At 34.4% G+C, this 21,896-nt stretch overlaps 1 protein-coding gene across 1 annotated transcript in view; it reads right to left on the reverse strand.

Annotated features, from left to right (window-relative positions):
* Orc3 (origin recognition complex subunit 3) overlaps positions 1 to 21,896 on the reverse strand; it is a 381,867-nt gene that overhangs the window by 148,600 nt on the left and 211,371 nt on the right. The window contains exon 12 of the mRNA XM_090390090.1: positions 17,960 to 18,076. Within this exon, the coding sequence (XP_090246216.1) occupies positions 17,960 to 18,076 (117 nt within the window). The remainder of the gene's footprint in view (positions 1 to 17,959; positions 18,077 to 21,896) is intronic.

Here is a 21,896-nt window from a genome sequence, read left to right on the forward strand (position 1 = left end):
GTTGGTCCCACCATGTATCCCATGCATTTTTTCTTCTCTGCCATATGTCTCATTAGTTCATCTGACATCCATTTAGGCCTAAACCTTGAACAATATTTCTTAGTTGATATGCAAAGCCTAGTAACTTCCAAGATAAATTCTTTGAATGCTTCCCATTTTGAATTTGCTGTTGGTAACATTATCAGTTGGTCCCACCATGTATCCCATGCATTTTTTCTTCTCTGCCATATGTCTCATTAGTTCATCTGACATCCATTTAGGCCTAAACCTTGAACAATATTTCTTAGTTGGTATGCAAAGCCTAGTAACTTCCAAGATAAATTCTTTGAATGCTTCCCATTTTGAATTTGCTGTTGGTAACATTATCAGTTGGTCCCACTGTATAGAATTTAAATACTGTCTCATACTATCGTAGTTGCCTTTATGAAAGCAAAAACCCTTCCCTTTACCCCTGATGGTAGTTACCTGTTTGAGTAAATCCCACTTCAGCACACTGTGATCACTGCCACCTAGTGGTTCCTTTATCTGCAGATTCTTAATGCATGAAGAATCACTACTGATAATCAGATCAAGAGTATTACTACATCTAGTTGCCTCCCAAACATGCTGATGTAGAAAACAATCATCCAATAAATCCCCAAAAGCCTTGCTAGTGTGTGAGTGACCAACCCACAAATTCCATTCAATATCTGGGAAATTAAAATCCCCCATTATAAGACTCTCTGATTTACTGGCCCACTCTATTTCCCTGTACAGTTTCTTATTGTACTCATCAGAGTCATTAGGCCTATAACACACTCCTACTCTCAATTTTGATCTCCCAATGCTTATGTCACACGAAACTGACTCGACACTGTCCAGCGATGTCAACTGGCTTCCACTTCCTTGGATTTTATGTGTTTCTTAACTAATAGCATACCCCCCTCCTCCCTTCCTATCCTGTCTATCCTTCCTGTACACATTATACTTCCCCAAATTCCAGTTCTGCATTCCTTATAGCTGTGTGACACCATGTCTCTGATATCCCAATAATATCTGCCTTTGATGTTTTGAGCAATTCCTCAAATTCATCAAATTTATTTACCAAACTCCTAGCATTGGTATACATGCAAATATACATGCACCTGTTCCTATTCTCACCTACCCTATCACAACCCATGTGTTTACTTGTACCGCAATGACTCCCAGCATTGTACTCATTTCAAACATATGGCTGGCCACTAGGTTAATTGGCCATTTATTTAAAAGATGAGACTGCTATTATAGCCTGTTTCAAGACTAACTGGCCCCTCATCAGACAGCAGATGGTCTCTAGTAACAATGCACATTTTTTTTTATTATTATTATTTACTGATGATATTTTAAGGAGTCCTTATGTGCTGTGATGTAATGACTAGATTGTGGATATAGCTTAGCTTAATTTTTCAGCACTCACCTCATAGTAATCCGCTTAGTTGGTTGTAAGTTTTGCCACATGCATAGTGGTTAAGAGATTGTAATAACTTATGGGGATTATAAATTTAAAAACTAAGTTATGGGCTTTAAAAATTTTTCTAAGAAAGGAACGTGCACCTTCCATTCTATGGTTGTCTAATTAAAATAAATTAAATGAAGTGAGATAAAAGCTAATAGCTGCGCATGAGCGACTTTCGAAATCGTCTTCAGTTAGCTATAGTGGGGAGGGGAGAGCGCACGAGTGTGTTATATACAGGTTGGGTTCCCGAAATGCATTTCAGTGCACGCGGAACTTAATACGTGCTAAATTCCAAATAGGGGAGAAGTTGGTGGGAATCTTTTTGTTTAATATGTTAAGTGATGTGTGGCGCTTAAACCACTCAATGACGAGGGCTTCGTTTTGAAGGATTTTATAACTGGAATTTAGTTTAACTATTGTGATCGCTCAATCGATGAGTGGGTTATGATTATAAGATTGAACATGTTGTGTTAGTTCTGTACTTGCTAAATTAGATTTGAAGCTATTAAAGTGGTAGTATGCACGCATGTTAGAAATTTTTGATGTCCCGAATTTTGCTGTTGTACTGCCTATGTAATATGCTTGACAATATCATTGCCATCTAATTAAATATATAATGTTATTATGATCTTATGTCCCATACTCGTATGCTGTCTTGTATGAACTGAATTTAGAACTTAATTTGTTATAAGATGTAAATATTAATTTGGTATCTGTATTTTTAAAAATCTGTTGAAGTCATCTAGCATATTGTTGATGGTATGGGAGGGTGATAAGGGGTTTGTGTATCTTATTCTTATTCATGTGGTTATTAATTTTGCTTGAGTTATTAGTATTATGGACTTTTATGATGGTTCTTTAATTAGTTGTAATGGGTATTTCCTGTCGATGAATTTTTTGGTGAGGTATTGCAATTCTATGGATAGGTCTGTTTGTGTGTGACTATATTTGATAGCGTTGTATACCTGATTGTATAGAACTGCTTTTTTGATGTATAGAGGATGGTGTGAGTGGTAAAGTAAGAATTTACCTGTATGTGTGTTCTTTCTGTATATTTTTGTGCCTAAAGTTGTACTTATTTTGTATATAGTGAGGTTTAGAAAATTAATTTTATTATCGGTTTCTATTTCTAGGGTAAATTTGAGTCTCTCATGTGTTGTATTAAACGTGTTCAGTAAAGTATTGATAGTGGTTTGGTTGCCTATTAAGAGGACGTCGGCCGCATATCTCATATATAGTTTAATCCCTGGGGGAAAGGGTTGGAGAATTTTTTCTTCAATAGAAGAGAGGTAGATTTCAGATAAAGGGGGCAGAGGTACCGAGGCCCATGGGGAGGCCAAAAATTTGTTTGTAGATGTTGTTTTTAAATTTAAATTGTTTGGCGTCGAGTAACAGTGACGTGAGTTCTAAAATGTCATTAATGTTTAAGTCAGTACGTTTTGTCAAATCGTCTTTAATTAATAGTTCTTTAAGAGATAGTAGCATGGTTTTGATGTGTACGTTTGTATATAGGGAGACTATGTCGAAGGACGCGAGAATATTGTTTTCAGATATGGTCATGGAAGTTATACGTTCGTGTGCCTGTTTAGTATTGTAGACTCTGAACCGAGAAAATTTCATTAAAGGTGAAATAATTTTGACGAGGAATATGGATAGATTGGCATAGGCAGACTGTTATAGGAAACAATGGGTCTTAAAGGATTGTCTTGTTTATGGAGTTTGACTATTCCAAAAATGTTTGGGAGAATATTACTGCGTATGCCTATTTGCTGGAGGGCGTGTAAATTAATTTGTTTGTTGGCTTTGAGTCTTCTTAGGATCCCATCAAGTTTATTTTAAAGTTTGTTAATGTTAAACGTGTTGCAAATTCTGTATGTCATTGAATCCGACAGGATGTGTAACATTTTCTTTATATATGTATTTTTGTCCATGATTGCGATGGTGGGTGTCGCCTTTGTCTGCCTTTTGTATTACAATGTTCGGAATTTTCATGAAGTCTCATATGTGGGTTAATTGTTGTTGGTGAATATTAGATTTATTATGAGGTTAGTAAATTAGGTTAGTGGATTACTATGAGGTAAGTGCTGAAAAATTAAGCTAAGCTATATCCACGATCTAGTTATTATTATTTATTAAAGAAGATGGTCCCAGCTACTGGTAGCTCCACTATTTATCAAAATACTCAATTAATAAAAATAATCAAAGAATATGTTATGCTGGAAATAATAAAATTTCTAGTATAACATATACTACCACTAGTTGGTTATCATTCCTTGCACATGGAGATGGCCAGGGATTGTCTGCCAGCATACGGATAATACCAAAATAGCGTAGTATGCCAGAGTGCTGATAACATAATACACAGCATCAATATAATAACCCCAATTTGGAAGTTATGTCAATTCATTAGTTCATATACCGTTGAAACAGCTATGTTGCAATAAAGCTGATCATGATTATGATGGTCTTGATTAGAGGATAAGTCTTTCTCATGAGGAAATATTTAACTGCTTCACCTCATTACAGAAAGTCGGCTTTGCATTCACTACATAAAATAACAATCGGATAAGTCAAGAACTTTGTTCCACAACAACATATGCAGCTGATGTACCCATCACATAGAAATGGCTAAGCTGTAATCAAGAACAGCACTTCTCAGGAAATGGAATGCAATCCACATACAATTCCATGCAGTAATGGAAGGAACAAGGGATGTAACATCCTTTCATTAACTGCTAAGGAATACACAGCTCAGCAGCAGACCAGTCCGAACCAACATCTTCAAGAAGCAAAACAATGATTCATTATTCAGTCATTGCCATCATGTCTAATCCACCACAGGAACCCCCAGTTTCTCTGACACGAACCCAGACACAACAGATGTGCTTCAATGGTGATGGATCACAAATTCAAACCAAGGTCTGGCCCCTAAATGCTGCTCTTACCTCAACATTGAGATCAATTTCATAGTTGGATCATCAGTTCATATAGGTTGCATGCCACTGTATATGAGATATTCTCCAGTCACAAACAACTTCTGATCTTCTATCTAAAGTGCCACAAGACAGCACCCACTAACTTGTACATCTGTTGTACACAGACAAAACAGTGGCAAAGAAGATACAAAACAGATATCTTTAGCTATATTACATCTTTGAAATATGAAATAGTTTTCAAAGATGTAATATAGCTAAAGTCATCTGCTGAAAGTCATGCAATACTAGGGGAACTTATTACAAAGCAAATTTGCTCTGCTGTGAGAATTAAGATAAGATGAGAATTGAGAATTAAGTTTAAACTGCATTATCCATGCAGTTTAAACCCTGCTTGCAAAAACAAAAGAAAATCATTATAAATGTTTATTGATGTAAAGAAGTTCAGTTATTTGTGCTTAATATTGATTGAAATGTGTTCCTTTAAAACTGCTCAACCACTAAGTATACTTCTATAAAATCAGGAATATTTTAAAATCTGGCACCTCTCAATCCCGAAGGGTGTCAGATTTTGCGGAGCTCACTGTAATCACATACAATATCATCAACTTAGCACTCTGAATAGTTACATGGAGACAGAGTACTGAGGGAATTTGCACTGGCAAGGGAGACCTTTTTATATAAGAAACTATGTAAACACACACACACACACACACAGGCAGACAAGCAGGCAGGCAGTTTCCGCTTTACGAGTTTTTTTTTTTTTTTCCCAAGTATCAACAAATCAAAAATACAAACATTATTTCCAAAAAAGAATGTTAAACATTCATAAATAGCGCATTTCAAACCACACGCGTAGCTATACAATACAGTGTATCCCGCTTCATGATATTAATCCATTCCAGAGACACCATCGTATTGTGAAAATATCGTAATATGAACCCATTAACACACTGTTTTTTGGTAATTCGTTCCACAACCTTGGAAGTTGAAATTTTCACTATATAACTCTCTAAAAGGTCATTTTTATAGTGTAAATTGTATTAGTTACCAATTTAAATCATTAAAATGTGCTACACTTTCATCATTATCATATGTTCTGTTAAAAGAACCAATTTTGAATGGCTTTGTCATATTTTTCTAAATCACATTTCTAGAGGTCACAACCATAAAACAATAAAAACAATTTGCACTTTCCGGTTTATTGGGCTTTTCTGTTAGCACAATCAATTATAAATGGGTAGTAAACTTGACCTTATTGCGTTTGTGATAAACCTGATAACTGGAATTGTGTGGGTTTTTACGTTATTATGGTGAAATGTGCTTCCCCTTTACTGAAATCTTCAATTGTATAAAAAACATACTACATAAATTTTCAGAATTTTCTCTTCATTCCTTTTTTTTTAAGCTTCGTAATCTTGTTGCTCCACGCAAATCATGTTAGTTGCAATTTGTGCGTTGCGTTTAAACATGCTTATGCATGCTATTGAAATTTATAAAGAAAAGAGAAGATTATCTTGAAAACAAATGCCTCTTGAAGCATTTCTGAAGAAGACGACTCCTTGTGCAACAAACCAACAAGTGCCGAGCCAATAGTGAGTGATAAACGAGTGTGCATTTTGTTGATGATGAAGAATGAACATTCTTTAACATTTGCAAGTCATAAATAATTTCTTTATTATAATTTGCTTGATTTTACAGGCTACATTTTCATTTCTTTGGATAAATCAATCATTGTTTAAACATAAACTAATTAGCTAACTAATTTCATTGTTGAGAACGTAACCCCTATTTTTAACATTATGTCTATGGGAAATAAATTCTCGCTTTACGAGCGCGCGGTAGCAACGAATTAACTCGTAAAGTTGGGAACTACCTGTATATAAATTGAAAAATTAACTAATTATTATAAAAGGAAAATTAACATCACAAACATCAGGGCTGCATTAATGCATAATCCACTGCATGCTGCTTATAATAAATTAGAATAAAAATAAATAAAACAAATAGCAGTAACATAGAAAACCAGTAGAGCAAAAATAAAATGAACCATACACATAACAAAATGAAATGGGAGGGGGATCAAGTAAAGGGTATTGCAGAAGGAAACATTCCAAAACTACTTTTGAATTTTCTATTTTAGCATTCTAGCACCTCGGCGCCTCCGTAGCCAGGAGCAGCAGCAGCAGCAGCAGCGCGTAGCACACGCTTCTTGATTAGACCGGGTTTCGAGCCCATGACCACCAAATACGGAGGATGCGGAAAGGTCAGGGAATGACCACCGCATATCCCTGGAGAAATATATGCGCTTAGTTGCTAAAGCTCCTAAAAACCAAATAACAAACATCTAGCACCTGGTGCTAGTTAGGGGGTGCCGCTAAATTTCACATTATTGGCGCATTCTAAAATATTTCTTGTTATTTTATATTGTATTTTTTTTGGCCTTTCAAAATTATTTTAGGAACGTTTCCTTCTGCAATGCATGCTGCGTATAATAAATTAGAATAAAAATAAATAAAACAAATACCAGCATAGGAAACCAGTACAGCAAAAATAAAATAAACCATACATAACAAAATGAAATGGGGGGGGGGGACAAGCAAAGGGTACTGTAGAAGGAAACATTCCAAAATTATTTTTGAATTTTCTATTTTAGCATTCTAGCATCTGGTGCTAGTCAGGGGGCACTGCTAAATTTCATACAATTGGCGCATTCTAAAATATTTCTCATTATTTGATATTGTAATTTTTTGGCCCTTCAAAATCATTTTAGGAACGTTTCCTTCTGCAAGATCCTTTACTTGATCCACCCCTCCGGTTTCATTTTTTGTTTATTTTATTTTCACTCTACTAGTTTGCCATGCCTCTGGCATTTGTTTTTATTTATGTTTATTCTAATTTATAACAAGCAGCACGTGGTGGATTACGCATTAATGCATTCCCAATGGTTGTGATGTTAATTTTACTTTTATCATAATTAGTTAATTTTTCAATTTCTTTCACATGGTAGCAGTGAGTCGATATGCTAACGTGTGCTCATACTGCCCTCTATAGCCAAATTTCTGTTATGTATTCAGGTTCAACAGTGACTTTGTCAGTGGTATGGTGTTACCATGTGAGTGCTAGGTTCTGTTCTATTATAATTTTCCACTGCATAAGGACCAACATTATTCAAATCCATTGCATCCACGGTTTAATCAGTGCAATGGTTTGTGTATGCATGGATTTGTCTAATGTTTGAAATGCAGTGATTCCCTAACCATTACTGGTCTTGCGGTCCTCTGTCAAGATGGGGCATAATGGTCAATCTATTTTACTTTATTTATAATTTTGTTGGTCCAGTATTGTAGTTGGTTTTTGTTTCCAATCTAAATGATATTTCACATAATTTGGATCTGGTGCTAGTCAGGGGGTGCCACTAAATTTCATGTAATTGGCACAATCTAAAATATTTCTTGTTATTTGATATTGTATGTTTTGGCCCCTTCAAAATTATTTTAGGAACGTTTCCTTCTGCAATACCCTTTACTTTAAAATACATAAAAATGATAATGCAATTTTTTATTATTACTGGGTTGGCAACTGCTAGTTACCAATTTTTCTAGTACAATCAAGAAGGGAGAACCTTCTAGGAGTACTAATATACAACAAAAGATGGCATTAGTAAGTGAACGGAAGACCTTCATTCCCTGTACTGTTTTAGTTGGTATGCAACAATCCAACTAAATTGTGTTTGTATCTTTGCATGCAAGCTATAGAATTCAGTATGGCAACAAAAGGCTGCATATATAAATTTCACATGTTTTGCTACATATACAGTTTTGTTTGGGGAGGGGGAAGAGAAGAAACAAGGAAGGAAAAAATTACACAAATTGTTAAAAAGGTGTTGTGTATATTTCATGATAAAACTTGGCAATCAAGATAAACCAAAGGCTCCACACAAAATCTGCTACTAAATATGTCGAACAGATGGAGAAATGGTGCAAGATAAGAAAAAGTCTGCATTTTCTGATCATCCTAGACCTGGGGTGGTGAACCTTTTTAAGGGTGCATGCCAAAATTGACTAAATTTTTTAAAAAACCACCCTCGCATGCCCCTCGGATATTCAAGACATTTAATCAGACAATTTTATCAATACATCTCACCATTCTGAATTTGGACAAATCACTGCATGAATACAGCTATTTGCTGAATGGCATGATGTCACTACATGCCAGGCATGCAGTGACGTGATGTCACTACACGAGTCATGTTTCAAAGTTTGAAATTTTTTTGAGATGCTCTGAATTCCAAGTGCCCAAAAAATTTATATGCTTGCCACTTTGGGCACAATGCCATAGGCTTGCCACCCCTGTCCTTGACCATGTCCAGATGCATCTGAAATTGGTCTGGCATGAACAGAGAAGCCATGGAGATTACTACTATTTCCAGCTGTCTGAAGTGCAAGGCTATAACAATAAAAACAAAAAAGGCATTTCATATCTGAATCTATCATCTGCTATAAGACCCATCACATGTATATGTCTATACACCTTCTACAGCAGAAACTCTCAATATAATTGCATCATCAGATTCCAAATGCAATGTATATGGCAACAGTGATCTTTCACAGTGTGAATATATATGTGAACTACAACAGTTCACACAAAAATTGAGCAAACTGCTCGGTGACAGATTTGGGCCTTCCAAATTCTTCAGAGATCCTAGAATCGAGCCCTGCTAAAAATTACTCTCTCCAGATGCATTATTTTCTTGATACAGATGCCACAAAGAGGAAGAATTTATTCCACAATTTTCTCAGGAAACTGTGTGTATTGTGGAAATTTTTTCACATTAAGAGCTGCCATGGGAGGTCCACATATATAAATCCAAATGAGTGGGTTCATCAATTCTTCAAAAACCAACCTGAAAAGCATATTCATTCTTTCCTTTAACCCTTTCTGGAGTGAGTTTGATGACCCCCAGGGGGTCATCAAACTTACTCCAGAAAGGGTTAAAGGGCTGTGAATTTTCCTGGGCTGTGAATTTTCACAGCTGGTTCTGTGAAATTTTAAAAACTTCATGAAGTTTTTAAAATTTGCAAAAAATTAAACCTTTGTATATAAATGCTTTTAAATATTAATGTGTTATTGAATTGGTGGGCAAAATTATTAGGCTGAAATTTTCTAAAATGAAAGCAAAATTTAAAAAAAAAAATTATTATTCTAATTTTGCTATTTTTTAAAAAAATAGTAAAAAAATTGTAAAAAATGTGCATCATTATGATATCTTCTATATCTATTTATGTATCACTTCATTCAACTTAATCAACTTCCATAGATAGAAGAAAATTCTAAGTCCAAACTAGACAGAAACGGCTGGCAGACACAATCACCTCTCTTCCAATTTTAAAAGATATTTTCATGGAGCTATCTATTGTAAACTGTGTCTACAATTAATTCGAAACTCAACAAGAGATAGTAGCACTTATTAGAAGATTTCACTTGAAACAATACTGAAAAATGTGTGTATATATGTTTTTAAACTAAGGTTGTATTCGTTTTTTGTATTTTTCTGTATATCCCAAGTACAAAATTTATAGTTTTCGTTTGAATACTTTTCATTTTCTATCAACTATTTATTTCAGCACCCTGAGCTATTAGTTTACCAAGGACAGGAGTCATGATTTACATAATTTTGCTTACAAATTTTACTAATACAGGCACTCCCCGGCTTATGTAATACTCGAATTACAGAAATTTGACTTTACGTAAGTTTTTCCTGGCCGGTTCAAACTTTAAAAAATCATGGAAACGTATTTTGCATCCTAAAGGAATAAATGGAGGTATCATGAAAATATCGTAATATGAACCCAATAACACTTTGTTTTTTGATAATTCATTCCAAGACCTTGGAAGTTGAAATTTTTGCTATACAACTAAGCTATCTCTCTAAAAGGTCATTTTTATAATGGAAATTGCACTACACTTTCATCATTATCATAAGTTCCGTTATAAGAATCAATTTTGAATGCCTTTGTGATATTTTTCTAAAACACATTTCTGGAGGTCATGACCATAAAACAATAAAAACAATTTGCACTTTCCAGTTTATTGGGCTTTTCTGTTAGTGCAATCTATTATAAATGGGTAGTAAACTCAATCTTATTGCATTTGCGATAATACCGATAACTTGAATTCTGTGGGTTTTTACGTTACAGTATTAGGGTGAAATGAGTTCCCCTTCACTGAAATCTTCAATCATAAAAAACATAAGTAAATTTTCAGAATCTTCTCTTCATTGCTATATATTTATTACAATGGTGAAGGGAAAGGGACCAATGGAATATCGAAGATGAAAAAGCTATTAATAATATTATCCATATTATTAATCCGTATTATTATCCATATTAGAAAATCAGATTCAGAAACAAGTGTTTGTTTGTTTGTTATTTGTGGTTTTTAGGAGCATTAGCAACTAAGGCCATATTGCTCCGGGATATGCGGTGGTCATTCCCTGACCTTTCCGCATCCTCCGTATTTGGTGGTGACAGGCTTGAACCCCGGTCTAATCAAGAAGCGTGTACTATGCACTGCTGCTCCTTCCCACCTGGCTACGGAGGCGCCATCAGAAGCAAGTGCCCGAGTCCAATGGCCATTCGAGCAAAAGCAAGTATTCACGAAGATATTAAGGATAAGTACGGCAAACTACAAGCCAAGTTCGTGGCAAGAAATGGGTGGTTTAATAGGATCAAGCATCGCACTGGTTTCCAGAGCATTAAAGTATGCGGTGAAGTCACCAGTGCCGATTCTGCAGCTGCAGAGAAATTATGTGATGTGTTGGAAAAAAACCCCTTCTAAATTTCCACAGCCCTCAACTTCTGCTGCAAAGTGCTTATCAGCTGGAGAGTTAATTCTGGCAATGATGCTTGAAAGGTAAAACTTTATGCCTGTTATGCCTGTTAAGACGTTATGCCTGTCTCCTCTCTCCTTTTGTAATTTTCCTGAGAATGAGATAAAAAAAAATTTAATAAATAATTCTATTTACATGTTCGTTGAACATTTCTTTTTTGCTTCAATCAAATTCCACGCACATAGTTGCGAGTGCTGCATAAGCATTTAGGAAGATTCCGACTTACGTAGAGTTTCACGGAACACAACCCTTACGTAAGTCGAGGAGTGGCTGTATTAAATAATTTTATTTACTTTACTTACAAATTAATTTTATTTACTAATATTAGTATTACTAATTATTTATATATTTATTTATTTATTATACATTTATAAGTATTATATATTTATTTACTAATTAAATATATAATTTTGCCATCTGTTAGTAAAACTGCCATACAATTTACTGTGACTCCATTAACATAATATAACATTAAGGCCAAATGAACAAATATAAGTGAATGCAGGTATGTACACACACATACAGTGTAGTGCAGTGCAGTGCAGTGCAATCATGACTTATGCTGCTTTATTTTGTGTAATTTAGAAATAACTCATTCGTAGTATAAATAAATCTTATATTTATAAAAATTAAAATAACACACTACATTCGCCCCAGAAAAATATCTTCAAATTTGACTGCTAACTCAAGAAATCAAAAGGTCGCTTAATGAGTGATATTTTTAATTTAGATTTAAGTCTCACGCGCTACATTTTTATTTTTTTACATTCCCATGTTTATTTCTCAATTTACAGGTTACCTGTATTTTTTACTGTACTATACAGGATACCTTTCGGTTCAATTTTTTATAAACTTCACCTTGTTAAAATAAAATTCATAGAATTATTTTTTTTTATGATTATCTGCATAAAATAAGCTGAAAAATTGTCACAATGATCACTATGTGTTCACAGAATGCATCCTTCCGAATTTTAATGAATTTCTATGGGATAAAGGGGCTTAATTTTCTTCCTTTAATTTATTCAAACTACCTACCACTACAACATGAGGTAGAAGTCTGTTCGAACAATCAACTACCTGCAGGCTGACGGCAAATTCCCACACATCTCTTCTAAAACATCCTTCCTCAATTTGAATTTATGCCCCTCATGTATTCTGAGCAAAAGGAAATATTCCATCAGCATTAAGTTTACTCAAAGCCTTCAACACCTCAATCAGACATACTCAGAGGTGCAGAGCACCTCTTTATTCTCCTCACCAATCTCATTGCTGTTCTCTGATCTCATTCCAGCAGCTCTATATCCTTCCTAAAATGAGGCCTCCAGTACTCAACATACTGGCGATTGTCTTATACAATGGGATAATCACTTCCTTATCCCTGCTAACAAAATTCCTGTATATCATTAAAAAAACCCATGAGCTTTCCTAATAACCAGTCTACACTGCTCAGAGAATTTCATATCTGACTGCACAATTACCTCAGGTCTATTTCATTTTCACTATCCTGAGTGTAGTACCACACAGTTGGTATGTTTCTTGGGGTTACTGCTACCTATACGCAGTACTTTGCATTTTTAATGTTAAACTTCAATTGCCATTTCGCAGCCAATCTGCCTAACATTTCTAGATCCTGTTGCAGTAGAATACCATCATTATTGTCATTAACCACACTGCTATCCTTTGTATCATCTGCAAACTTGGACATTAAGCTTGATATGTCCTCATCAATATCATTGATAAATACAGAAAACAAAAATGGGCCTAGCACTGAGCTTTGGGGGACTCCACTAATGTTATTAGTCCAAGAAAAACAGTGCCCATTGATAAACACTCTTTGTCTTCTCCCACTCAACCATCCCTTTATAGCAGTAATTTTCCCCTAATGCCACAGTGCTCTAATTTTTACAGCAGTCTTTTACGTGGAACAGTGTCAAAAGCTTTTCAGAAATCTTTGATAAACCATGCCTCATCAATTAAAGTGAAAACTCAAGGGTTTCTTTGTTGTAAGTTAAAAAGTGATCATTCAGTCTCTTTCTTCCTGATCTTCCAAAGTTGCTTTCATCCTTTCCAATTCAAGTAAATCTTCGCCGCTATCATATCTCTTTTCTCAATTTTAATTAAAGCCCACATCTTATGAAAGTTTAACAATGTCCATTATTACAGCTAATTTTTCAGCAAAGCCTTTGAAATCATAAACACCTTCTGGCCATATTCTGCCACTAAATTCAATGTTGACCATTTAATTTAATTCCAAGATTCTTCAGTATTGTTAATGATATGCATAATGATGTAATTTTGCCAGAATTCTCAAACCAACACCTTGTGTTCTACAGATCGTCTGCATTAATGTTTTCTTTAAATAGTCTGCCCTAAATGTGTAGACTGCACCTTAATCTATAGGTCAGATCAAGGCTGTTTTATTTTTTTGGGAGAAATTAAACTTGTTACCAGCTACCCATTTAAGTTTATCAGGCATCCAGGACACACCACTGAGAAGCAACAATGCTTTGTGCATGATATAATTATTTTTGCAAAATCTATAAAGCTGAGCAGAAGTTAACCATTCTTTAAAACCTTCCCAGTTACCTATCCCTTCCGGTTTGATCATCACACAACAGTAAGAGAGCTTTTATATATATATACAGTAGAACCCGGATAAGAAGTTTTCCAAGGGACTGAAGGTTTAGAACTTCTTAGACGAGAAAATTACCTAAGGGTATGGAATATTAACTACACAAATAAAAATATACACGTACATAAATTAAGGATGATTTTTAAGTACTATTTCAGAATTTATAAATATTTTACTCTGCCTATGGGAAACATTTTTAAACTGAGTATTTCTAATTGCTTAACATTCTGTTCATTAAACTCATTGCCAAGTTGGAATAATGAGCTCCTTTGAAGTTTCAACACACCTTAAAAGATCACAATTACAATAAGACAGAGCAACAGTCCACTAAGTAATTCAGAACTGTTCCCAACCATCAGAACTTAACTCTTAACATGGTCGACGTATCCAATTATGGATATTGATGAAAACAATTGCAATATGTCACTTCCATTATATCAAAATGTTAATACTAAAAAGGTTTTAGCGTAAGGCCTCAGACTACGGAAAATTCACTAATCGAACAAGTTAGTGCATAGCATCATTTTAGTTCATAATAAACCACCAAAATAGGTGAAATGATATTGTTTCTGTTATATCTCATATTGTGAATGTCTTCACAACAAGTTGCCCGGATATTGCACTACCTCCAATAAGCAACGCTTCACCAATGGAGAAGCGTTGCTTATTGGAGGTAGTGCAATATCAGGGCAACTTGTTGTGAAGGCATTCACAATATGAGATACATGCATATCAAAAACAATGCCATTTCACCTACTTCGATGGTTTACTATGAACTAAAATGATGCATGGCACTAACTTGTTCAATTACCAAATGTTTATATTGTTTAATATTTTTTAATATTAAAAATAAATAATTTCTATATTTAAAAAACGTATTAAGTGGGAGAATGTCAATATAATAATACACTGTGTATGCTTTATCAAGAACATTTTGCCTGGGAAACTTCTTAAGCAGGAAAATAATACATTACAACATATAGAGTTGAAATTGGGACTTAAGAAACTAAACCTAGTACAGGTGAAAACTTCTTATGTGGGAATTTCTTATCCGGGTTCTGCTGTATTTACAGGTAGTTCCCGACTTTACGAGTTAATTCGTTCCTAGCGTGTGCTTGTAAAGCAGGAATTTATTTCCCATAGACAATGTCAAAAATAGAGGTTACGTTCTCAACAATGAAATTAGTTAGCTAATTAGTTTATGTTTAAACAATGATTGATTTATCCAAAGAAATGAAAACATAACCTGTAAAATTAAGCAAATTATAATAATAAAGGAATTATTTATGACTTACAAATGTTAAAGAATGTTTATTCTTCATCATCGACTAAATGCACACTTGTTTATCACTCATTATTGGCTCAGCACTCGAAGGAGTCGTCTTCTTCAGAAGTGCTTCAAGAGGCATTTATTTCCAAGATAATCTTCTCTTTTCTTTATAAATTTCAATAGCATGCATAAGCATGCTAATTATTTTTTAACGAAATGCACAAATTGCAAGTTTACAAGCTTCAAAAAAAAAAAAAAAAAAAAAAAGGAATGAAGAGAAGATTCTGAAAATTTATGTTTTTTATATGGTTGAAGATTTCAACCATATAAAAAACAGTAAAGGGGAAACACATTTCACCAATGTAAAAAACCACACAATTCCAGCTATTGGTATTTTCTCAAATGCAAAAACCTTGAGTTTAGTACTCGTTTATAATTGCTTACAGTAACAGAAAAGCCCAATAAACCAGAAAGTGCAAATTGTTTTTATTGTTTTATGGTCGTGACCTCCAGAAATGTGCTTTAGAAAAATATCACAAAGCAAAGCCATTCAAAATTGTTTCTTATAACAGAACATATCATAACGATGAAAGTGTAGTGAATTTTAATGATTTGAATTGGTAACTAATACAATTTACACTATAAAAACGACCGTCCAGAGAGTTATATAGCGAAAATTTCAACTTCCGAGGTCGTGGAATGAATTACCAAAAAACAATGTGTTACTGGGTTCACATTACGATATTTTCATGATATGATGGTAATGGATTAATATCGTAAAGCAGGGTACACTGTATTGTATAGCTACACATGTGGTTTGAAATGCGATATTTATGAATGTTTAACATTCATTTTTTGCAATTAATGTTCGTGTTTTTGATTTTGTTGATAGCTGATACTTGAAGGGAAAAAAAAAAAAAAACTCGTAAACCCAGGAACTCGTAAAGCGGGAACTGCCTGTATATATATATATATATATCAAAAGCCCTTGAATTCTCACTCTCTGTGATATACTAGCATGAGCTTCAATTTAAAATCCCCTTAAGCATTTGTTCCTAAAAGAACAGTTAACCTATCTTTTGCCACTTTAAACACACACAGACTTTTCCTCATCGGAAATAAAAGTTCTTCTCAATATTCTTTTCCAAAAAAAAAAAAGAGAATGTCTCATCTACAATGAACACTTAACATAGTTTTTATTCTTTTTTCTATAATAGCTTGCAAAGTTTCATGATATGCTTCTGCTGCCTAAAAATCAGCACTGGTTACCTCACCAGTTAATATCAAGTTATGCAAAATGGTTCTTTTTTTAATGCACTCAAAACATCCAGAGCTTGCCTTGAAACTTTCAGTGGATATAGATTCCTTTTTATCTTCAAAGTGACTCTTGCTGGCTTTATCTTGAATTGTTGTTGTGCCTAATGACTCACTGTTCTATTTGGTCTTCAATACAATTTATTAAACAAGGGCTCTATTTTCTCCATCATCAAACTGCACAAATGCTTACTTTTGCAATTGATGATAGAATTACATCCCAACTGCAATTCTTTGGTCTCTCTCTCTCTCTTTTTTTCTTTTCTTTTCTTTTGTTTTTTATTTATTTATTTTTTTTTTGGTAGTACACTGCAAATTTTCTTCTAAATTAATATATTTCCTCTCATAAGCAAAAGGAGTTGAAGAAGATAGCATTTTGAATGCATAATGAGGGATAAATTCCTTTAAAATATGAAATAGAAAAAAATCCACACATCAGAAATTTTCACTATGTGATATGATAAAAGACTAACACAAAAGTATAAGAAAGGGGGACGTGATTTTGACAATTTTGATCATCATTAGTTGTTTCTCTATTTCAATACATTCAACTACTCATAGCACAATCACAAACAAACACAAATCATAAGGAGTGCGCACACACCACCAACCCCAAAATACACAACAAAACACCGTCGTATATATTTTGTTATTTGTGTTTTTTTTTTTTTTCTGTGTGCAATATGAGTATGTAATGATAGAGCACAATCTAGAACTTAATCATGAGATTAACTAATCTTTGGATGTTTTTTGATGCAACAGTAGTTGTGGTGTTGTGTAAGTTACTCTAAAGATTTACATTAAGTTATAACAACCTTTGATCTGATATGGAGCATATGAAGAAAAATGGAGAATGCATGAAACATTGAGATTTTCACATTAAGTTTCTAGTCAGGAAAACCACAGAAAGTGAAAATTATATCTGCTCTAAATGAAAAATTTCCTGTTTGAAAACTGAACAAAAGTGATATCTGTGAATTATTATAATATTAACTCTACAGCAGCAGAATTGCAAAAAAGTAAACATTCAAGAATTGTAATTATTCTGCTCCTAAGGCAACGTCCGAATGTACATTAATGTATCATTTTCTAAATATTTAGATAATTATAAAAATAAAAATATCCTTGGTAATTAAGAACCTGGGAGAGTAAGATAAAATACTCTATTAATACAAATTACAATATCTGTTAAGGGGGGGAAACCTCAAAATTAACAAAAAATGTCTTGAATTTACAAGCTTGCCAACTAATTTCTGCAATTTAACACAATACAGCACTCATTTGTTATAAATGTGAAATTTGCTACTAAAATACATTGTTTCTGGAAAACTGTTCCCTATTTGTCATTGTTGCCATGATAAGTTACCATCTCTGAAAACTGAAAACAGAAGTATTAAGTAGATATCTGGAATGAACAATATCAATGAAAAATACTAATACATACTTGTTTTCCCAGGGGATAACCAGGAAGGTCCTTCACTAATGCATGCAAACATTCAAGAAGTGTAAGCATCTTTTCATGATATTCGTATAGGTTGCTCAACATTTCAATAACAATGGACTGAAAATATAATGTAATGCACATAAATAAACCTTAACAATTATCCAATTCATCTGAATATAAGCATATTCTAAAGTAAGACAACCTTTTTGTTTTCATTTTTGTATTCATTCAAATCTGATTTTTTTTCCCCCTGTATTTTTTGTATGGAATTTAAGCACCATCACAGAATCATAGCCATGCTTTTAAAGATTTTTGGACATTCAAGAATTTGTTGTAAACACAGCAACAACTACACGATAACCAGGAGACTACTGGACTACTAGCATACTTCTTGGAAATTTTTTATTTTGCCAAAATCTGGTAATCTACATTACCAAAACTGAAGTAATGAGAGAATTCTGAATTTAAAATAATTTCTCTTAATTTTTTGGTGTCATGCTTTTATTTATAATAATCTTAATGCAATTTATATTTTATTGTGCTTCTTTTTTTTATTCTGAATGTATTACTTGTTATTGTTCATATACAGATAAATGAGCAATACCAATTATTTAATTATTTATTCTAAAACATTTATTTTCTCTTTGTTTTTATTTTTATTATTCATTCAAATCTGGAAAAAAAAAATCAATAAAAAAAATCATGTTTTGTATTTTAAACAATGAAAGCTGAAGCAATCAACTTAGTATTATGGTAATCTTAAATATTCTTATATATTCCAAGAAACTATTGTAAATATATCAAAATATAATAAGTGTACAATTTTGAAATAATAAATCACCTAAATGGTTGTCCTGCATTTATTTAAGAGGTAAAACACTGTTAAAACAGTCTACTTATGAAAGGGTACTGGTACAATGTTAAAAATTTCTGTACTTAATGTATAACACTTCAAATAGTAACCCTCCAAATTTTATGTAGTTTCAATAATATCTATTTTAATTACAGGTCCTGAATTTAACAAAGTTATGTGAATAAGAAAAGATGGATAAAATCAGTCGCTGTGCAGTCATCCAATATTTGGGGAAAAGGGCTAATGCCAAAGGCAATTCATGAGGATATGGTTACAACATTGGGGAGGATGTTCCTTTCTATTTCACAGTTAAGATCTGGGGGCAGCAGAATTTAAATGAGGGAGGGAGAGCCCAGAAGATAACCCACACTGTGCAACATCCAACACTCCAGAAGTTGAGTGTGCCTGATCTGGTGATGAGTGGTCGACGAGTGACAGTACATTGCCAACATCTTCGGCATCTGATCTGAATGTGTGTACCACATAATAACAGAGGTTCTTGCTATGAGAAAGGTGTCAGCATAATGCGTCCAGAAGTTGTTGACAGCAGATCAAAAATGTACAAGAGTTGTCAAGTCAAGTGAACATTTGATCATTTTCAAACAGATCCAGCAAATTACCCTGCAAGGTTTGTAACAAAGGATGAGATATGGTTGCTTTCAGCCCGAGACAAAGGAGCAGTCCAAACATGGAAACATAGCTCTTCTCCTCCTTCAAAGAAAGCCAAGTCAATTCCTTTTGCTGGCAAGGAGTCGGCATCAGTTTTTTGGGATGCTGATGTGTGTTGCTAGCTTCAGAAAGGCCAGACAATCATAGTACACAGCTGGTGGGAGTCAGAAGTGTTCAAAGCCGCTAAGTGGATTTTCTTATTTATTGATTTGAAATTGTTTTTCTAAAACTTTTGATTTAAATTTAGTATAGCATTATTTTGTGATTTTCTGATTAATCTGGTGTATATATTCTTTACTCGGCCTTGTAATTGCATAAAAGTATCGGTAAGGGTATCAAATCCACGTGTTACAAGTTGCAGCTGCGCTGAACAAGAAGTTTTTTAGCCATATTTAGCCACTTTATTGACCAATTGTTACATCAAATTATTTTCTATAAGTAGCTTATAGATCTAGTCAGGATCCTTAGTTTATTCTGAATTGAGACATCGAGATTTGGAAGTTAATTAACACTTAAGTGTCCATAGATTTACCGTTCATAACTTGCCGCCATTGTTATAAGACACAACGTTATATCCCAAACTAGATAGTGTAAGCTTAGTATAGTATATAATATAATATTGTCAATTAATCAGTAAAATCTATTAATCTTGTTAAACTTCATTGTCAATTAAATTGTACTTTTAATTAAATACATATAACGACTTAGATTACAAACGTAACATAATTAATTAATACATAACTTGATACGGAAGTTATATAAATGGAACTCGTAGATAATACTCGATACTGAAAAATATATATAGCGTTACAAATGTTTTGGGATACAAGTATAGGGTTATAATTTTGTACTGAAATTGAAATTTTATTGAAATTAATTCGAAATCATGACTCAGACCAGAGCAGCAAAGCAAAAGGCTCAAGCAAATGGGAGTGCTGTGGCTCAGGGGGCAAACTGAGGGGGGGGGTAGTTGACCTCTGAATCACAGCCTTTTAAAATGCACTCTTTGCATGATGTTTGTGGAGGGTATTGGACATGATATTGCCATGGGGGATGTCTTCGTGTGTGCGCGATGTAAGGAGTGCAAGGAAATCAGGCGACAACTCAGCGTTGTTATGGTCCTATATGAGAGCTTGAAGGTCAGGGTGGATGCCCTCAAAGGATCTAAATTGAGGGGCCCATCAAACTCTCAGCTGCCCACATCAATGCCAGTGCTTGCACTTGGTCATCACGCAACACAGCGGCAATCTCCAAGGCAGAATGCGCTATTCCCACAGGAACTAGTAGTTGTTAGTGACTCTATTGTCAGGGAAACGGGGAACATGCTTTGTAAAAAAGGATAGGTGGAACAGGACCAGGGTATGTCTGCCAGGGGCAAAGGTTGATGACAGTGTAGAGCGGATATCATCTTTTAAGGGCACAAAAGGTGATATAGTTGTACATGTTAGCACTAATGATATTAAGAGTAGGAGACCGGCAGAATTACTTAACAAGTACAGGCCACTGTTGAAAAAAAGCCGTGAATTAGGGTTGAATTTGAAAGTGTCTGCAATTCTTCCCAGACACGATAGGAGGGAGTATAGGATGAGAGCCTTGTCGATCGATTCGGCCCTGGAAAGATTGTGCAAGGCTCAAGGAGTAAAATTTTTTTCAGCCTGGTCTGTACTTGTTAACAGGAGAGACTGCTTCTACAGGGATGGGATACACTTAAATAGAAAGGGTGCAAGAATATTTGCTGATGCTATCGAGGCAGTGTTAGGTGGGTCGGAAAACTGCTAGCTTGGGGGCGATACAAGGACTAATAGATTAACAGTAGCCACTGGCAGAGGTGAAAGTGATTCTTGCACTACTTCTATTGGAATGAGCAGCAGCCGCCTGGAAAACAAGATGCAGGATATTTCAGAGACTGCTGGGAGACATTGCGGTACAAGTAAACACATGGGTTGTGTTAGGGTAGCTAAGAATAGGAACAGGTGCATGTATACTTGCGTGTACACCAATGCTAGGAGTTTGGTAAATAAATTTGATGAATTTGAGGTATTGCTCAAAACGTCAAAGGCAGATATTGTTGGGATATCCGAGACGTGGTGTCCCACAGATATAAAGAATACAGAACTGGAATTTGGGGAGTACAATGAGTACAGAAAGGATAGGCAGGATAGGAAGGGAGGAGGGGTTATGCTATTAGTTAAGAAACACATAAAATCAAAGGAAGTGAAGCCAGTCGATATCGCTGGACAGTGCAGTGTCGAGTCAGTTTGGTGTGAAATAAGCATTGGGAGATCAAAATTGAGAGTAGAAGTGTGCTATAGGCCTAATGACTTTGATGAGTATAATAAGAAACTGTACAACGAAATAGAGTGGGCCAGTAAATCAAAGAGTCTTATAGTACGGGATTTTAATTTCCCAGATATT

The sequence above is a fragment of the Mastigoproctus giganteus genome, chromosome 1 (genome assembly GCF_048544385.1).
Source record: "Mastigoproctus giganteus isolate SK-2022 chromosome 1, ASM4854438v1, whole genome shotgun sequence".
Taxonomy (NCBI): Eukaryota; Metazoa; Arthropoda; class Arachnida; order Uropygi; family Thelyphonidae; genus Mastigoproctus; species Mastigoproctus giganteus.